The 18,100-nt window shown below is 37.9% G+C and overlaps 1 protein-coding gene across 1 annotated transcript; it reads right to left on the bottom strand.

Annotated features, from left to right (window-relative positions):
* Nucleotides 1–1,362: 1,362 nt before the first annotated feature.
* Nucleotides 1,363–17,243, bottom strand: LOC117441284 (sulfotransferase 6B1-like; the record flags this gene model as incomplete). The annotated part of the gene is made up of 4 exons (XM_034077472.1): nucleotides 16,944–17,243; nucleotides 10,877–10,989; nucleotides 2,023–2,112; nucleotides 1,363–1,486 (listed from the first exon to the last, which is right to left on the bottom strand). Coding segments are annotated over exons 1-4 (523 nt in total), but the record flags the coding sequence as incomplete, so codon positions are not given.
* Nucleotides 17,244–18,100: the final 857 nt, after the last annotated feature.

The following is an 18,100-nucleotide window of genomic DNA, read 5'->3' as shown; positions in this document are numbered from 1 at the left end:
GACACACACACACACACACACACACACACAACACACACACACACACACACACACACACACACACACACACACACACACACACACAACACACACACACACACACACACACACACACACACACACACACACACACACACACACACACACACACACACACACACACACACACACAAAAAGCCAGACTCAGGGACGATAGAGAATCTGACAGAGAACATATAAATACAATTGGGTAAATATTTGACACAGCTGATTGAGTAGTTTTAGGAGTGGAAGACAAATGGCTGGAAGTGTGGCACATGTCAGAGACACACGTGTTGCAATGATCTGTGAGTAGCTGGCATTGAGACAAAGAAAGTAGAAGGTTCACCTCACAGTAACCTATTTAATAACTAGATGTCATGATTGTGATGTCAATGAATGTCCAACATGTGTGACCTTTCTCCTGTAATCGATAACTTTTACATTGGTACTTTTGAACCCTGGGTTTTTAGACGTTAGTTATCAGTGCATGTTCTGATAAGCTGCCCTCCTTTGCCCCGAGAAGGCGTGAGAAGCATTTTAACTCGTACTTTACGAGTGTTTGATGCAGTAAACTCAACAGTGGGTCTTTGGATTTAAAGGCGTGCAACAGCTTCCTCAGTGGAACAAGCTGAGTCGCTTTTTTTCTCAGAATGTGACTTTTTTTTCTCCGTTTTCCCCCAAAATGTCACTTTTTTTTTTCTTGACTTTTTTCTCAGAATTTGACTTTTTTTCTTCAAAATATGCCTTTTTCTTAGAATGTCCCCTTTTCTCAGAATTTTTTTTTTTGTCCGTTTTTTTGTTCAAAATGTCACTTTCCCCCCCAGAATTTCGCTTTTCTTTTTAAATTATTTTGTGACATTTTCACTGAAGAGACTTGCAATGACTTGCCCTATACTTCTGCTTTCAGACGTAGTTAATTATGAAGTTATTACCCTATCAGATAATAATCCAAAGCAGAGGCAATAATGCAATATAATTATTATATTATTTTATATATATTCAATATTTATATATGTATTTTTATATAGTCTTAAAGTTACAACCGGCCCTTTGAGTGCAACCATAATTCCTACGAGGCCCGTGATGAAATTGAGTTTGACACCCCTGCTTTAGCCCCTTGTTGCAGGTTAAGTGTTTAATGATGACTTGACTTATTGCACTCAGCAACCTCTTTGTATCATGGCTGAACTTTAATCCCATGTGGTCTAATGGATTTTTACGGCCCGTCCACACAGTGGCGTGCGTTGAAGCTTCCAACGCTTCTGCCGGTAGGAGTGCTTGATCAGCAAATGATTATCTATAAATGTTTTTCTCAGTCAAGTCATGCATGTGTTTTCTCACCGTCTCCGCTCATGAAGTTGGAGTAGAAGGAGTCCCAGGACTCTGAGGGCAGCACCGGGTTGTTGTTGGAGAAATGATAAAACGAGACCAGCGTGTCTTTAGGGTTCCTGAAGATCACCAGTATCTGAAACACACGCAACACCAATTAAAACAAACATTTTAGTTTTAAATGGAATCTATTAATAATAAGTCAATGAAAAAGGGGGAAATAAATCAACTATGATGTCAAAAAGGAGAGATAAATATAATTAAATTGAAAAGGATAGTAATAATTGATTTTCTTCTATCTTTGGGATATTTCTAAAAAGGCAAAATAGTGATTTTAATTATATTCTATTTTCTATTTTAATAGTCATACGTATTTATTTCATTCAAACTCAATCAAGCGGTGTTTCCTATTTGAAAAAAATCATAACTATCAAAAAGATAATTATAAAACAGAACCTTTTGTGAATTCACAATAAATAGATTTTGTATTTTAAGTTAATTCATTGCAAGAAGGATAACCTGATGAAGAATAGCGATGTATTTTGAAAGCCACTTCTACATCCATCACGTCTTCATGTGTTTCCCCTTTGAGGATTGAAGTAACCTCTCTCTCTTTCACGGTTTTCCTTTTAGAGTTTCTATTTGTGTACCTGCAGACTTTTTAAAACTTACTTTAGTTTTCTTTTCATCGAAGGAGGCGGGGATGTTGTCGGGATGAAGGTGAGTCCCCAGAAACCTCCGAGAGGGAGCCGCCTCCACCTCCTGAGGACAGAGCGGGACAAAAACATTATTACATACTTACAAAAACACCTTTTATATGCATGCTGGTAGACAGCATGAGATATCATTTGAAATGCATCTAAATACATGTACTATGGTTCTGTAGTTAAAGTCACATTTGAAGTATACTTTGACTTATCTTGAGTATTTTTTTCACACTTTATGAAGCTTTCTACTTATCCTCCATTATATTTGAGACAACTATTGTAGTACTTTTTACTTTACATGCATCCAACTTCTTAAGGTTCTAGCTAGTTCAATAATAATGTATAATATTTGGTTACAAATAAAGCCATCCAGCGGTATTCAAATAACCTTTACCGAGCTGAACATTGAAGTGATGAACACATGAATGGATCAATAACTAAAACACAATCATTTAAAACATATGATTCTTGAATAGGCCTTAACTCATTATGATTACTTTTACTTTTGGTACTTCAAGTATATTTTGATGCTAATACTTTTGTTCTTTTACTTTAGAAAGATTTTGAATACAGGACTTTTCCATTGTTAGTATTTTCCCAATAACGTGTAGCTAATCTTACTCAAATACAACATATGATTACATCTGCCATGACTGATCACTTGTCATTCTCCTTCAATAGGGCCAGGCCTAAAATGACTATTTGTTCGAGGTTAAGGGAAGATTAAGAAAGAAATATTTACTGATGGTGGGAAACAGGATTCAAACAAAGGTTGTCAGAGTCCCACCCTTGTTATTGTTAATTTACCCTTAACAGGCAGGCAGCAAGGCAGCAAGGCAAGGCAAGGCAAGGCAAGGCAAGGCAAGGCAAGGCAAGGCAAGGCAAGGCAAGGCAAGGCAAGGCAAGGCAAGGCAAGGCAAGGCAAGGCAAGGCAAGGCAAGTTTATTTATATAGCACTTTTCAACACAAGGCAATTCAAAGTGCTTTACAAAAAATGAAAGACATTAAGCATTAAAAAAGAAAAGCTAATAAAATTAAAATTAAAAGGAAAAATACATGGATAAAAGTTACAGTGCAGTCTAAAATATGAATAGTTCAATTAAACATTAAAAGAAAAAGTACATGGATAAAAGTTACAGTGCAGTTTAAGATATGAATAGTTCAATTAAAAGCAGCGACAAAAAGAAAAGTCTTCAGCCTGGATTTAAAAGTAGTCAGAGTTGCAGCGGACCTGCAGGTTTCTGGGAGTTTGTTCCAGATATCTGGAGCATAATAACTGAACGCTGCTTCTCCATGTTTAGTTCTGACTCTGGGGACAGAAAGCTGACCAGTCCCTGAAGACCTGAGAGATCTGGATGGTTCATCATTTAGCAGGAGGTCAGAAATGTATTTTGGGCCTAAACCATTCAAAGCTTTATAAACCAGCAGCAGTATTTTTGAAATATATTCTTTGACACGCAGGAAGCCAGTGTAAAGACTTCAGAACAGGAGTGATGTGATCCACTTTCTTAGTGTTAGTGAGGACTCGAGCAGCGGCGTTCTGAATCAGCTGCAGCTTTCTAATAGATGTTTTAGTGAGACCTGTGAAGACACCATTGCAGTAGTCGAGTCTACTGAAGATAAAGGCATGGACAAGTGTTTCCAAATCCTGCTGTGACATTAGTCTTTTAATCCTAGATATATTCTTTAGGTGAGAGTAGGCTGATTTAGTAACTGTTTTAATGTGACTGTTGAAACTCAGGTCAGAGTCCATGACTACACCTAGATTTCTGGCTTTATCTGTTGTTCTGAACATTGCAGACTGAAGCTCAGTGCTAACTTTTATACGTTCTGCCTTGGCTCCAAAAACCATTACCTCAGTTTTATCTTTGTTTAATTGGAGAAAGTTCTGACACATCCAGTCATTGATTTGTCCAATGCACTTACTCAGTGTTTGAATTGGAGCATAGTCTCCTGGTGAAATTGTTACGTAAATGTGTGTGTCATCTGCATAGCTATGGTAACTTATTTTGTTGTTCTTCATTATCTGAGCCAGTGGTAGCATGTAGATGTTAAAGAGAAGAGGCCCCAAGATGGAGCCTTGAGGTACCCCACATGTCATATTTTTCAACTCAGATGTGTATTTACCTATAGAAACAAAGTTGTTTCTATCCTTTAAGTAGGATTCAAACCAATTTAGAACTGTTTCCGAAAGTCCCACCCAGTTTTCCAGTCGGTCTAGTAATATGCTGTGGTCAACAGTGTCAAACGCAGCACTGAGATCTAATAATACTAACACTGAAGTTCTGCCACTGTCTGTGTTTAAGTGGATGTCATTAAAGACCTTTACAAGAGCAGTCTCAGTGCTGTGGTTTGGACGAAAGCCTGACTGGAACACATCAAAACAGTCATTTAAATGCAAGAAATTACTCAACTGTTGAAAAACAACCAAAAGTCACGCAATATTACGTCCTGTAGTTTTAGAAACTGTTAACTTTATTTTTAATAATTTAACTGTCATTTATACATGTTCATCTCTTACGAATAAAGTCTCTCGTTCTCCAATTTGAAACCTGTGTAAAGTACCTCGGCCATCATTGTGACTTCTTTTGTGTTTAAAAAGAAAAATCCATCTACAACATTTTATAGCAACAGCTTTCCTGGGTAAAGCAGTACATATATATGAAGTTTACTGACATGTAACTGCAGTACATATATATCCAGTTTACTGACATGTTACTGCAGTACATATATATCCAGTTTACTGACATGTTACTGCAGTACATATATATCCAGTTTACTGACATGTAACTGCAGTACATATATATCCAGTTTACTGACATGTTACTGCAGTACATATATATCCAGTTTACTGACATGTTACTGCAGTACATATATATCCAGTTTACTGACATGTTACTGCAGTACATATATATGAAGTTTACTGACATGTAACTGCAGTACATATATATCCAGTTTACTGACATGTTACTGCAGTACATATATATATAAAGTTTACTGACATGTAACTGCAGTACATATATATCCAGTTTACTGACATGTAACTGCAGTACATATATATCCAGTTTACTGACATGTTACTGCAGTACATATATATGAAGTTTACTGACATGTAACTGCAGTACATATCTAGTTTACTGACATGTTACTGCAGTATATATATATAAAGTGTACTGACATGTAACTGCAGTACATATATATCCAGTTTACTGACATGTTACTGCAGTACATATATATGAAGTTTACTGACATGTTACTGCAGTACATATATATCCAGTTTACTGACATGTTACTGCAGTACATATATATGAAGTTTACTGACATGTAACTGCAGTACATATCTAGTTTACTGACATGTTACTGCAGTATATATATATATATATATAAAGTGTACTGACATGTAACTGCAGTACATATATATCCGGTTTACTGACATGTTACTGCAGTACATATATATCCAGTGTACTGACATGTTACTGCAGTACATATATATCCAGTGTACTGACATGTTACTGCAGTACATATATATCCAGTTTACTGACATGTTACTGCAGTACATATCCAGTTTACTGACATGTTACTACTGCAGTACATATATATCCAGTTTACTGACATGTTACTGCAGTACATATATATGAAGTTTACTGACATGTAACTGCAGTACATATATATCCAGTTTACTGACATGTTACTACTGCAGTACATATATATATATATATATCCAGTTTACTGACATGTTACTGCAGTACATATATATCCAGTTTACTGACATGTTACTGCAGTACATATATATCCAGTTTACTGACATGTTACTGCAGTACATATATATATATAACGTTTACTGACATGTTACTGCAGTACATATATATATATAACGTTTACTGACATGTTACTGCAGTACATATATATGAAGTTTACTGACATGTAACTGCAGTACATATATATCCAGTTTACTGACATGTTACTGCAGTACATATATATCCAGTTTACTGACATGTTACTGCAGTACATATATATCCAGTTTACTGACATGTTACTGCAGTACATATATATATATAACGTTTACTGACATGTTACTGCAGTACATATATATGAAGTTTACTGACATGTAACTGCAGTACATATATATCCAGTTTACTGACATGTTACTACTGCAGTACATATATATATATATATATCCAGTTTACTGACATGTTACTGCAGTACATATATATCCAGTTTACTGACATGTTACTGCAGTACATATATATCCAGTTTACTGACATGTTACTGCAGTATATATCCAGTTTACTGACATGTTACTGCAGTACATATATATCCAGTTTACTGACATGTTACTGCAGTACATATATATCCAGTTTACTGACATGTTACTGCAGTACATATATATATATATAACGTTTACTGACATGTATCTGCAGTACATATATATCCAGTTTACTGACATGTTACTGCAGTACATATCCAGTTCACTGACATGTTACTGCAGTACATATATATGAAGTTTACCGACATGTTACTGCAGTACATATATATGAAGTTTACTGACATGTAACTGCAGTACATATATATCCAGTGTACTCACATGTTACTGCAGTACATATATATGAAGTTTACTGACATGTAACTGCAGTACATATATATCCAGTTTACTGACATGTTACTGCAGTACATATATATGAAGTTTACTGACATGTTACTGCAGTATATATCCAGTTTACTGACATGTTACTGCAGTACATATATATCCAGTTTACTGACATGTTACTGCAGTACATATATATCCAGTTTACTGACATGTTACTGCAGTACATATATATCCAGTTTACTGACATGTTACTGCAGTACATATATATCCAGTTTACTGACATGTAACTGCAGTACATATATATCCAGTTTACTGACATGTTACTGCAGTACATATATATGAAGTTTACTGACATGCAACTGCAGTACATATATATCCAGTTTACTGACATGTTACTGCAGTACATATATATGAAGTTTACTGACATGTAACTGCAGTACATATCTAGTTTACTGACATGTTACTGCAGTATATATATATAAAGTGTACTGACATGTAACTGCAGTACATATATATCCAGTTTACTGACATGTTACTGCAGTACATATATATGAAGTTTACTGACATGTTACTGCAGTACATATATATCCAGTTTACTGACATGTTACTGCAGTACATATATATGAAGTTTACTGACATGTAACTGCAGTACATATCTAGTTTACTGACATGTTACTGCAGTATATATATATATATATATATATATATAAAGTGTACTGACATGTAACTGCAGTACATATATATCCGGTTTACTGACATGTTACTGCAGTACATATATATCCAGTGTACTGACATGTTACTGCAGTACATATATATCCAGTTCACTGACATGTTACTGCAGTACATATATATCCAGTGTACTGACATGTTACTGCAGTACATATCCAGTTTACTGACATGTTACTGCAGTACATATATATGAAGTTTACTGACATGTAACTGCAGTACATATATATCCAGTTTACTGACATGTTACTGCAGTACATATATATCCAGTGTACTGACATATTACTGCAGTACATATCCAGTTTACTGACATGTTACTGCAGTACATATATATCCAGTGTACTGACATGTTACTGCAGTACATATATATGAAGTTTACTGACATGTAACTGCAGTACATATCTAGTTTACTGACATGTTACTGCAGTACATATATATCCAGTTTACTGACATGTTACTGCAGTACATATATATCCAGTTTACTGACATGTTACTGCAGTACATATCCAGTTTACTGACATGTTACTGCAGTACATATATATGAAGTTTACTGACATGTAACTGCAGTACATATATATCCAGTTTACTGACATGTTACTGCAGTACATATATATCCAGTGTACTGACATATTACTGCAGTACATATCCAGTTCACTGACATGTTACTGCAGTACATATATATATCCAGTGTACTGACATGTTACTGCAGTACATATATATGAAGTTTACTGACATGTAACTGCAGTACATATCTAGTTTACTGACATGTTACTGCAGTACATATATATCCAGTTTACTGACATGTTACTGCAGTACATATATATCCAGTTTACTGACATGTTACTGCAGTACATATCCAGTTTACTGACATGTTACTGCAGTACATATATATGAAGTTTACTGACATGTAACTGCAGTACATATATATCCAGTTTACTGACATGTTACTGCAGTACATATATATCCAGTGTACTGACATATTACTGCAGTACATATCCAGTTCACTGACATGTTACTGCAGTACATATATATATCCAGTTTACTGACATGTTACTGCAGTACATATCCAGTTTACTGACATGTTACTGCAGTACATATATATGAAGTTTACTGACATGTAACTGCAGTACATATATATCCAGTTTACTGACATGTTACTGCAGTACATATATATCCAGTGTACTGACATATTACTGCAGTACATATCCAGTTCACTGACATGTTACTGCAGTACATATATATATCCAGTGTACTGACATGTTACTGCAGTACATATCCAGTGTACTGACATGTTACTGCAGTACATATCCAGTGTACTGACATGTTACTGCAGTACATATCCAGTGTACTGACATGTTACTGCAGTACATATATATATATCCAGTGTACTGACATGTTAGTGCAGTACATATCCAGTGTACTGACATGTAATCTAACTCTTTGATCAGAGAGTTTCCCCCTAATGCCCTAAGTCACCCTCTGTTCGGGTGATTGGGGATCTGCCTTTCCTTTCACGTCCTGCAAACCTGGAATGAGCTGCCAGGCGTATTTCACTTTGAACCTTTAACTTGTTTTTACATTTTACAGAATACTATTGCTCTTAAATTCCTCTGGCTTCTGTATGTTTTAACATTCAAATGAACACACATCAAAAGGCAATAATTATTTATAAATTCCTAATAAATCAATAATTATAATTCAATAATATTATAGCCTGTTTTTTTATGAAATGGGCCGTAGCTAATTATGTTATGCTTTTAATTGAGTGAGAAGAGTCTTTTTAAACTGTTAATTATTTTACTGAAGTATAAGAGCAGGGTATTTGTCCAATGCTGTATGTTTGTATGTTGAGTGTTGTTGAATACTTGTAGACAGAACGTAACGTAGCATTCCCGTACAACTAAACTGCTTCCAAATGTTATGCTTTAAGGAAAATGCAGATTACTGGAGCAATTTCAGACATATGGTCGTGGGATTTGGTCTTGTTCAGGTTACACACTGTTTAGCTGATTTTCTGTTCCCAATCCCAAACTCTGAGGTAATTCTAGAAAGACAAATGAGGGGAGTGTAAGTCAATCTTCTCATGTAGCTCGCGCACAGAAAGACTATAAGTTCCTTGATTAATTAATTATACATCAGCAAACACACACACACACACACGCACGCACGCACGCACACACACACACACACACACACACTCAAATTAATGATTCCCCTCATGGGGACCTCCATTTTGTCCCCACAAGGGAAGCCAGTCCCCACACGTGACTATGTAAACAGATGTAGGTCCCCACAAGTATGGTAATGCAAGAACACACACACACACACACCCACGCACGCGCACACACACACACACACACACACACACACACACACACACACACACACACACACACACACACACACACACACACACACACACACACACACACACACACACACACACACACACACACACACACACACACACACGTTTCTGATTGAACAGTTGAAATGTTTCCAAGACTCTTCTTTTTAGTCAATTGTATCTGTCTCTGATTACAGGCAGAAATGATAATATAGACATTTTCTGACTTTAACAATCCACAGATTTGAGTTTTAAACACCCACAGGCCGACACCCTCAACATGTGTTTACTTATTGAGGTTTGCTTTGTGTTTGTGGAAGAAGAAAGGATTATAATAAAGGAGTGCAATAGTACACACACACTAAGAGTAGGCGCTATTTACACTGTGTCAACACAACCTGTTTAAACTTGTACCGTGGTCACACAATTATTCGAGATTAATATAAATGCACATAGTCCCTTGATCCTCCTTAGCAACACTCTGTTCTCCTTAGCAACGGTCTGTTAGCAAGAATTAACAACCTATGGAATTTGACCAATCAGAATTGAGTATTTAACTAAACTGTGTCACCAAGCAAAAAGCAATGTATTAGGAAATCACTGACCGGTTATTTATAGCCCAACATTGCTTCAAATATATACTTTAAAAAACCACCTAACAAAACCACCTTTAATAATAATATAGTGGGAAGAATGCATCTGAAAACCATAATAGAGAGGTTTAATCTGGGCGGTTATCACACATAGCTCTCTGTTAGATAACATCTGATAGTGGAGACTCCACAGACAGACTTTATCTCCTCTCTCTGCACGACTCTAAAACATAAACACAATCTTCCTGCTGCTGCATTAAAAGTACTAACACTATAAATATAATATATATATATATATAATGTATATATACCCTGTTGCAAGTAAAACTTCTTCATTGAAAATGTTCCTCCAGTAAAAGAGTTATCAGGAGTTCAAAATGTCCCAGGCTAAAGTACAGGTATATATTACATCAACATTATAACTAACTGCAGCTGTCAGAAACATGTTGTGGAGTGAAAGTAGAACTTGGCATGAGAAAATAATAATCAAATTAACACACACATACAACCCCCCCCCTCCCACACACACACACACACACGCACGCACGCACGCACACACACATACCTTTAACATTTCTGGTCCAAAAAACTCTATCAGCGGCGGCATCCTGGCTTCCGTTTTCACCCCCGTGGCCTCCGCGATAATCTTCCTCACCACCCCCACCATCCAGTTAAAACCTACACACACACACACACACACACACACACACACACACACACACACACACACACACACACACACACACACACACACACACACACACACACACACACACACACACACACACACATCACTTCAGGGGACATTACATTGACTTACATGCATTTCCTGAAGACTTATCCTAACCTTAACCATAACCAACACATGCCTAACCCTAACCAAGTCTTCACCCTAAAATTACACACACACACACACACACACACACACACACACACACACACACACACACACACACACACACACACACACACACACACACACACACACACACACACACACACACACACACACACACACACACACACACACACACACACACACACACACACACACACACACACACACACACACACACACACACACACACACACACACACACACACACACACACACACACACACACACACACACACACACACACACACACACACACACACACACACACACACACACACACACACACACACACACACAATCCTGCTTGGTAAAATTGCTGTTTTTGTGAATTTGAAGTAAAGAAAGTTTAAAAGGTGGATAAAACATAGCTTACACTTCAACGGATAGTGATTTTTAAAGGTGTCTTAAATACATCCACATCTACTGTAGGTAATTCACTGAAGAAGTATTTCATACAACCACGTGTTTCATTATAATATGAACAGTATCTTTTCTGTAATCTTGGATTATGGCGCTCAAAGAGCTGACTTTTAGAAAAAAACAAGTGTATTGAGTAGTCTGAATCAGTTAAAGTCCAACAGGTTTAAAGTAGAGGTATTTCCTGTCTTTGTTATCTGGCAGGGACAGACAGTGATGATAAAACACGCTTTTTAGAGCCACTTGGTGCAGAATGAGAAAGCAGTGGAAAATATAACAGGCCTATAAACGACAGCAGCCCGTAAATATGAGCGCGTGGAGGCGAGGTAAATCCTCCTCGATCTGTCATCGTATATCAGCGAGACGTCAGGAAGCCATTATCTGCTGCGTAATTTAAATGCCTGTAGCGTCAAAAGGGGACACATACAAAGAGCCGATGAAGAGCCGCTCTCCCCGTGCGGGCCCCAGACCAAATGGGCCCTAACGGCAATTAACTCATCTGTTTTAGTGTGCAGAAAAAGTCTCTCGAAAGTAAACACAAATCGCTGAAAGAAAACACGTCACATTCCTGGAAGGCAGCGCGGAGACAGCGGGAATGTGACAACGCTTTTCTTCTGTGAGCACTTTGTGACTTCAGGAGAAGGAGATAGATGAGGTGCTTTTAAATCTCAATACATCATCGGCACATTCACTCAGGTGTTGAAGATACACCGCAGAACCCAGCGCTGCTGCAGAGAGACAATGAAGTAGCTTTCTAGAGCTTAAAGGTGGGGTAGGTAAGAATGGAGAAACCAGCTCGAGTGTGCTAGAATTTGAAAATACGCAGCTGGAAAAAATCTGCCCCTTCCTTCAGACTTCCTTACAGAGCCCCTCCTCCAACACACACGAACGCGCACATGACCAATGAGGGCACGAGATAAGTTTGTGCCCCGATGGAAGGCTGACAGACAGGTAGGCCATCCAGTTACTTTAGCCGGGCCGGCTCAGATGATTCAAAAAAGGCCTAAAAACGCAACTTTTAGAATAGCCTTTAACTAGATTTTTAAATCCCCCACATTATGCCATGCAGGCATGAATGTCACAGCTTTTATTATGTTGTTTTAATTGTTTTAAAATTGTTTTTTGTTGTTTTTGTTTCACCCTTTTTAATTGTGTACCACTTTGAGTTTTGTTTACGCAAATGAAAAGTATTATTATTATTGGTCGTGCTTTTTACGGCGCCACGGCTTCCACAGGTGACATTTTTTTATGTATTTATTGTCAAAGCATTTAATATATATATATATATATATATATATAATATAATATAATATAATATAATATATATTCCATGGAATATAACAATAAGTGTTTCTGAAGTGAATTACATACCCCACCTTTAAAGGGCAGGAAGTCGTTTTACATTTCAGTCGCAAATAATCCTTTATATATCAGAGACAGGTTTGAAACCATGTCGGCACAGACAAGGAATTAGCTTTGGTGTAATGGTGCACAGTAAGAGGCGTGTGGTGCAGTGGGTTGTCAGGTTCAAACCCCACTTCAGTCAGCATGTTGTTGTGTCCCTGAGACGCTTACCCCAAATTGGGGATTGCCCACAGTACTGAGTATGGAAGTCGCTTTGGATAAAAGCGACTAACAAGTGACATGTAATGTAAGAGGAATACAAAATGAATTAGAGCAGATATAGAAATACTATAAAAACGACTTTTTAATTAAAAGTCAAACAAAAGTTTGCAAGAAAAAAATATATAAATACGGGAAATAAGAATATGACACCTTACAGTTAAAAAACATAGAGAAATGTGTGAAGTCTGATTTAAAAGCATCTTTTAGTGCTAGAGAACTGGGATATACGGCAGTGACATTTTACTTTAAATGTATATTACTTCTCTTGGTGACACATTGAATATTTTCTTTTTAATCCTACAAAGCGTAAAAACACACGTTTCCTGTTTAATCAGGATATAATGTGGACGATTATTTCTTGATAGGCTGCAGTGATTTTACAGAAAGCATGAAACAGGAACAGGAAATGAACTTTCGTCACCTTTTGGACTTTTTTCGGGTTCATGTTCTTACATGTTTTGCAACGAGTGCGTTTTTACATTTTAAGGGTTGTCAAACTAAACTAAACTATCCCCTTTGCAATCCTATAATGCTCTGGGTGTCTTTTTACCATGATTTTATTATTTATTCTCTAGAATCCATTCCACGTGTTGTCTTTTCTTTTTCTGTATGTTGCTCCAATTAATTTGGAAAGTTGTTTTGAATTGATTATGAAACTTGTTGCCGCTTTTATTCACTTTGACTTTTAAACCATACTAACACATGGTGATCGACTTTAAAAGTATGCAATAAAGAAGATTGACTGGAGGCCTTGTCTCATTGTAGACATCATAAATCAGGTATGTAAAACTGTCTCCAGCCTAATCTCTGAAATGTCTGTGTGTCCTTTAGCGGTGAGCTATTATGCCCCGACAATCTGGAACAAACGGCCCGAATCGTGCACGTCCGCTGAAACACTTCCTATTTTCAAATCCAGACTAAAAACATATCTATTTGACACTGCTTTTAATTGAGCAGTTCATACTCACACTGCAGTATGCCTTTTATTATGTATTCTGTACCTGCTGTGTTTATTTATTTATTTCATTATCTTTGCTTTTTTATGCCTGCTTTTAAATGCCATTTAATAATGTGTTTATGCTGTATTTATTCTTAACGGTGGGGTAGGTACGTTTGAGAAACCGGCTCGAGATACACTTGTTGTTATATTCCATGGAATGCTCTTAACATCCGATAGCAATGAATATCTGAAGTGCTTTGACAAAAAATCCATAAAAAAATGCCATCTGTGGAAGCCGTGGCGCTGTAAAAAGCACGACCAATCATCTGAGCCGGCTAAAGTAACTGGATGGCCTACCTGCCTGTCAGCCTTCCATCGGGGCACACACTTATCTCGTGCCCTCATTGTGCGCGTTCCTGTGTGTTGGAGGAGGGGCTCTGTGAGGAAGTGGCAGATTTTTTCCGGCTGTGTATTTTCAAATTCTAGCGCACTCGAGCCGGTTTCTCCATTCTTACCTAGCCCACCTTTAAATGTCTTTTGTCTTTATTTTGTAAAGCCTATTTGAATTGTCGCGTGCTGAAAGGTGCTATATAAATAAAATGGCCTTGCCTCCTTGAATGCATCAACAAGTGTTTCTAAAACAGCTGTCCACTGCCACAAGCCACGCTAACTCAATGTACAAGTTGATTTTAATTTAAATCATATGGTGGCCAACAACGGCAACATATTTCCATTGGGAGAAATGTGCCGCAGACTCCACATTTAGAAAATCCAAAACAAAAACATGCATAGCTATGGAATGAAACTGCTGTGATGAAACGTGCGAGACAAAACAGACAGATTTCTCGCAAGAAATCTGGACATACAGAAACCAAAAACCCTGCATGTCCAGTCAACTCATACATCTTTTATAAAAGACCAAATGTACTTCCCTTTATAAAAACAAACACTCTCTTGGAAAGTCTACTTCTTTGATTCAAAAATCAAGCGCTCCCACTCTCCGAGGCCCGGAGACTTTCAGTTCATTTTCTATTTCTTTTTCAGTGTTTTTAACGTTGCTAAATAAATATGTACATGTTTGCTGTCAGTGTTTTTCTTTTGACTTTCTGCAGAACAGTTTTTCATTTATAGTATTGAAGGGGGGATTTCCTGATGTGTTTTTTTTTTATTCGCCACTGAAGCACATTTCTCCTTAAGAATGTATTCGGGGTGTTGCAGCTTAATTGTCCTTGTTGCCGCCAATAAAATAAGGATGGAAATCCGAGCAGCTTCCGAGGTACAAGGGGATTTATGAGGTGTAAATCCGTAAGAAGCTTAGCTTAGCTTCACTACTTTTCTCTGCACTCAAACGGCCCTGACGGGTCGTCCTGTTCATCTTGTTTGGTGAGGTGTATGTGTGTGTAACAACTCATCAACTCAAGTGTAAATGAGGACACAGGACTTTTTTCCCTTTAACCACAGCTTCCTGTTGCTCTCGACATTACACAACAGTCTATTTCCATACGTTAAAAACCTGCTCTGATTTTGTTGTGGCAACCGCACACCGACACAACCCCCACTAAAATAGTTTTTAATGATCTGTTTGTTTGCTGATTAAACAAAGGGATCATTCATGAGAGTGTTTAGGCAGAGCCAGAGCTGCTAGTCTTAATGCTATGATAACTGCATCCTGACCGACATGAAGTTTGATCCAATACATGTATTTACCAAAAATGTTGAATTACATTTTCAAAGCACAGTTCAGTAAACAATTTAAATACCTAAATAATGTACTTGCAAAATCAAAAAGACTCTCACCACCCTATGGTTTGACTTGGATATACGTGGATGTTAAAGTCTTACAGGGCTGCAAACCTCACTTTATTTTGTATTGTTTACAGGTTAATAAAAAAGATTAAAAAATGTTGATTTTCTGTTTTTGCAGAAGTAAGAGATTCACCAATGAGCCAATGAGAGAACTTCACCCACATGAGTCCAGATTTGTTCCTGAATTACAAAACCTAATTGTTTTGACGTCATGGAGTAAAAAAGAAATATGGAATCCCCTCTTTAATATGTAAAAAATTGGCTTTATACAATGTTCACATTTGTACTAAAATGATCACACATTGCATATCTAAACTAAACATTTCAGAAAGGTTATAATACATAAAATACTTGTGTTGATGTAAGTTACAAACTGGGGAGGTTTCCATGGTGATATACTGTATATTACCCTGTTCACCTGTAGTGTACAACATGTATGCATTTTGCAATAATACCTTTAAAGGCCGTTTTCAAAAAAAGAAGTGTTTTCTCCTCCTCTCTCTCAGAAGTCTCCACTTCGGTACCACTTACAAACACCAGCCTTTCAGTGTAACTCCTCTCTATATTCTGGAGCTTTTAACAACGGGCTTTGCTCACATGTAAGCCTGATTTACAGAGCATTTAAAAACAGGCGGAAAATGCATGTTCATGTATATTCTGAATTATTCTGATTTATAGAGTAATATGTAAACCGGTTGGAGTCACGTGGACAAAACAAGAACTTTGAACGCGACTTTATCCAATGTTCACATTTCTATACAGGAATTTTATGCAAATGAGCACAATTTTAACAACAAAATGCTGCATTTGCATATTTAAAGTTAAGATTTGAGAAAACTTGTCATACAAAAAACATTTCTCTCAATGTAATGAATGAACTAGGGAAGTTTCCTAACGATTTATACTAATACTGTGTCCCCCCTATTCCCTTGTAGAGTCACTCACCACACTTGGGGTATGCCACCAGCACGATGTCCTCCTCTCGGGCCTTGAAGTTCTCCAGAGCCTTGAGGTTCTCCTCGGGGGAGAGAAGCTGCGGGTACAGCACCCCTTTGTATCTGTACAGCTTCTCCTCATCGCTCACGTCCTTTGCCCTCTGCAGACTGGACTGCACGTTGGATTTGAAGTCGTTGGTGTTCATCCTGATTCAAAAATAACCCACAAAGAAAAAAGCAGGAAAAAGGAGAAACGCTGATTTATGTGCAGCTCAGCGTCCATCTACAGCTGCCCTGTGAGCAAGTAACACTGAGAGAGAGGAAGGGTGTGTGTGTGTGTGTGTGTGTGTGTGTGTAGTAAGAGGGGGAGGCCGCCTTCTTTTACTAGACAGACACACGCGCGCGCACACACACACACACACACAAATATGTTGATGTGTGTGAAAGTGGTGAGAGATCCCTGTACAATGTTTACCAGATGGGAGGGGCACACACACACACACACACACACACACACACACACACACACACACACACACACACACACACACACACACAACACACACACACACACACACACACACACACACACACACACACACACACACACACACACACACACACACCATGTATACATCACTTCAGGGGACATTACATTGACTTACATGCATTTCCTGGAGACTTATCCTAACCTTAACCAACACATGCCTAACCCTAACCCCTAACCCTAACCCTAACCAAGTCTTCACCCTAAAATTAATGATCCCCCTCATTGGGACCTCCAATTTGTCCCCATAAGGGAGGCGAGTCCCCACACGTGACTATGTAAACAGATTTAGGTCCCCACAAGTATAGTAATGCTAGACCACGCACGCACGCACGCACGCACGCACGCACGCACGCACGCACGCACGCACGCACGCACGCGCACACACACACACACACACACACACACACACACACACACACACACACACACACACACACACACACACACACACACACACACACACACACACACACACACACACACACACACACACACACACACACACACACACACACACACACAGATTGCGATCGCTTTTCTTGTGCCGCTCAGAACCAGACTCACAGCTCATTGGACTGCACAGCAACAGCCAGACCCCGAACAACCCTAAAACCCCC

This window comes from Pseudochaenichthys georgianus, unplaced genomic scaffold, assembly GCF_902827115.2.
Source record: "Pseudochaenichthys georgianus unplaced genomic scaffold, fPseGeo1.2 scaffold_1626_arrow_ctg1, whole genome shotgun sequence".
NCBI classification, from domain to species: Eukaryota; Metazoa; Chordata; class Actinopteri; order Perciformes; family Channichthyidae; genus Pseudochaenichthys; species Pseudochaenichthys georgianus.
This window is presented reverse-complemented; position numbering and strand designations above follow the sequence as displayed.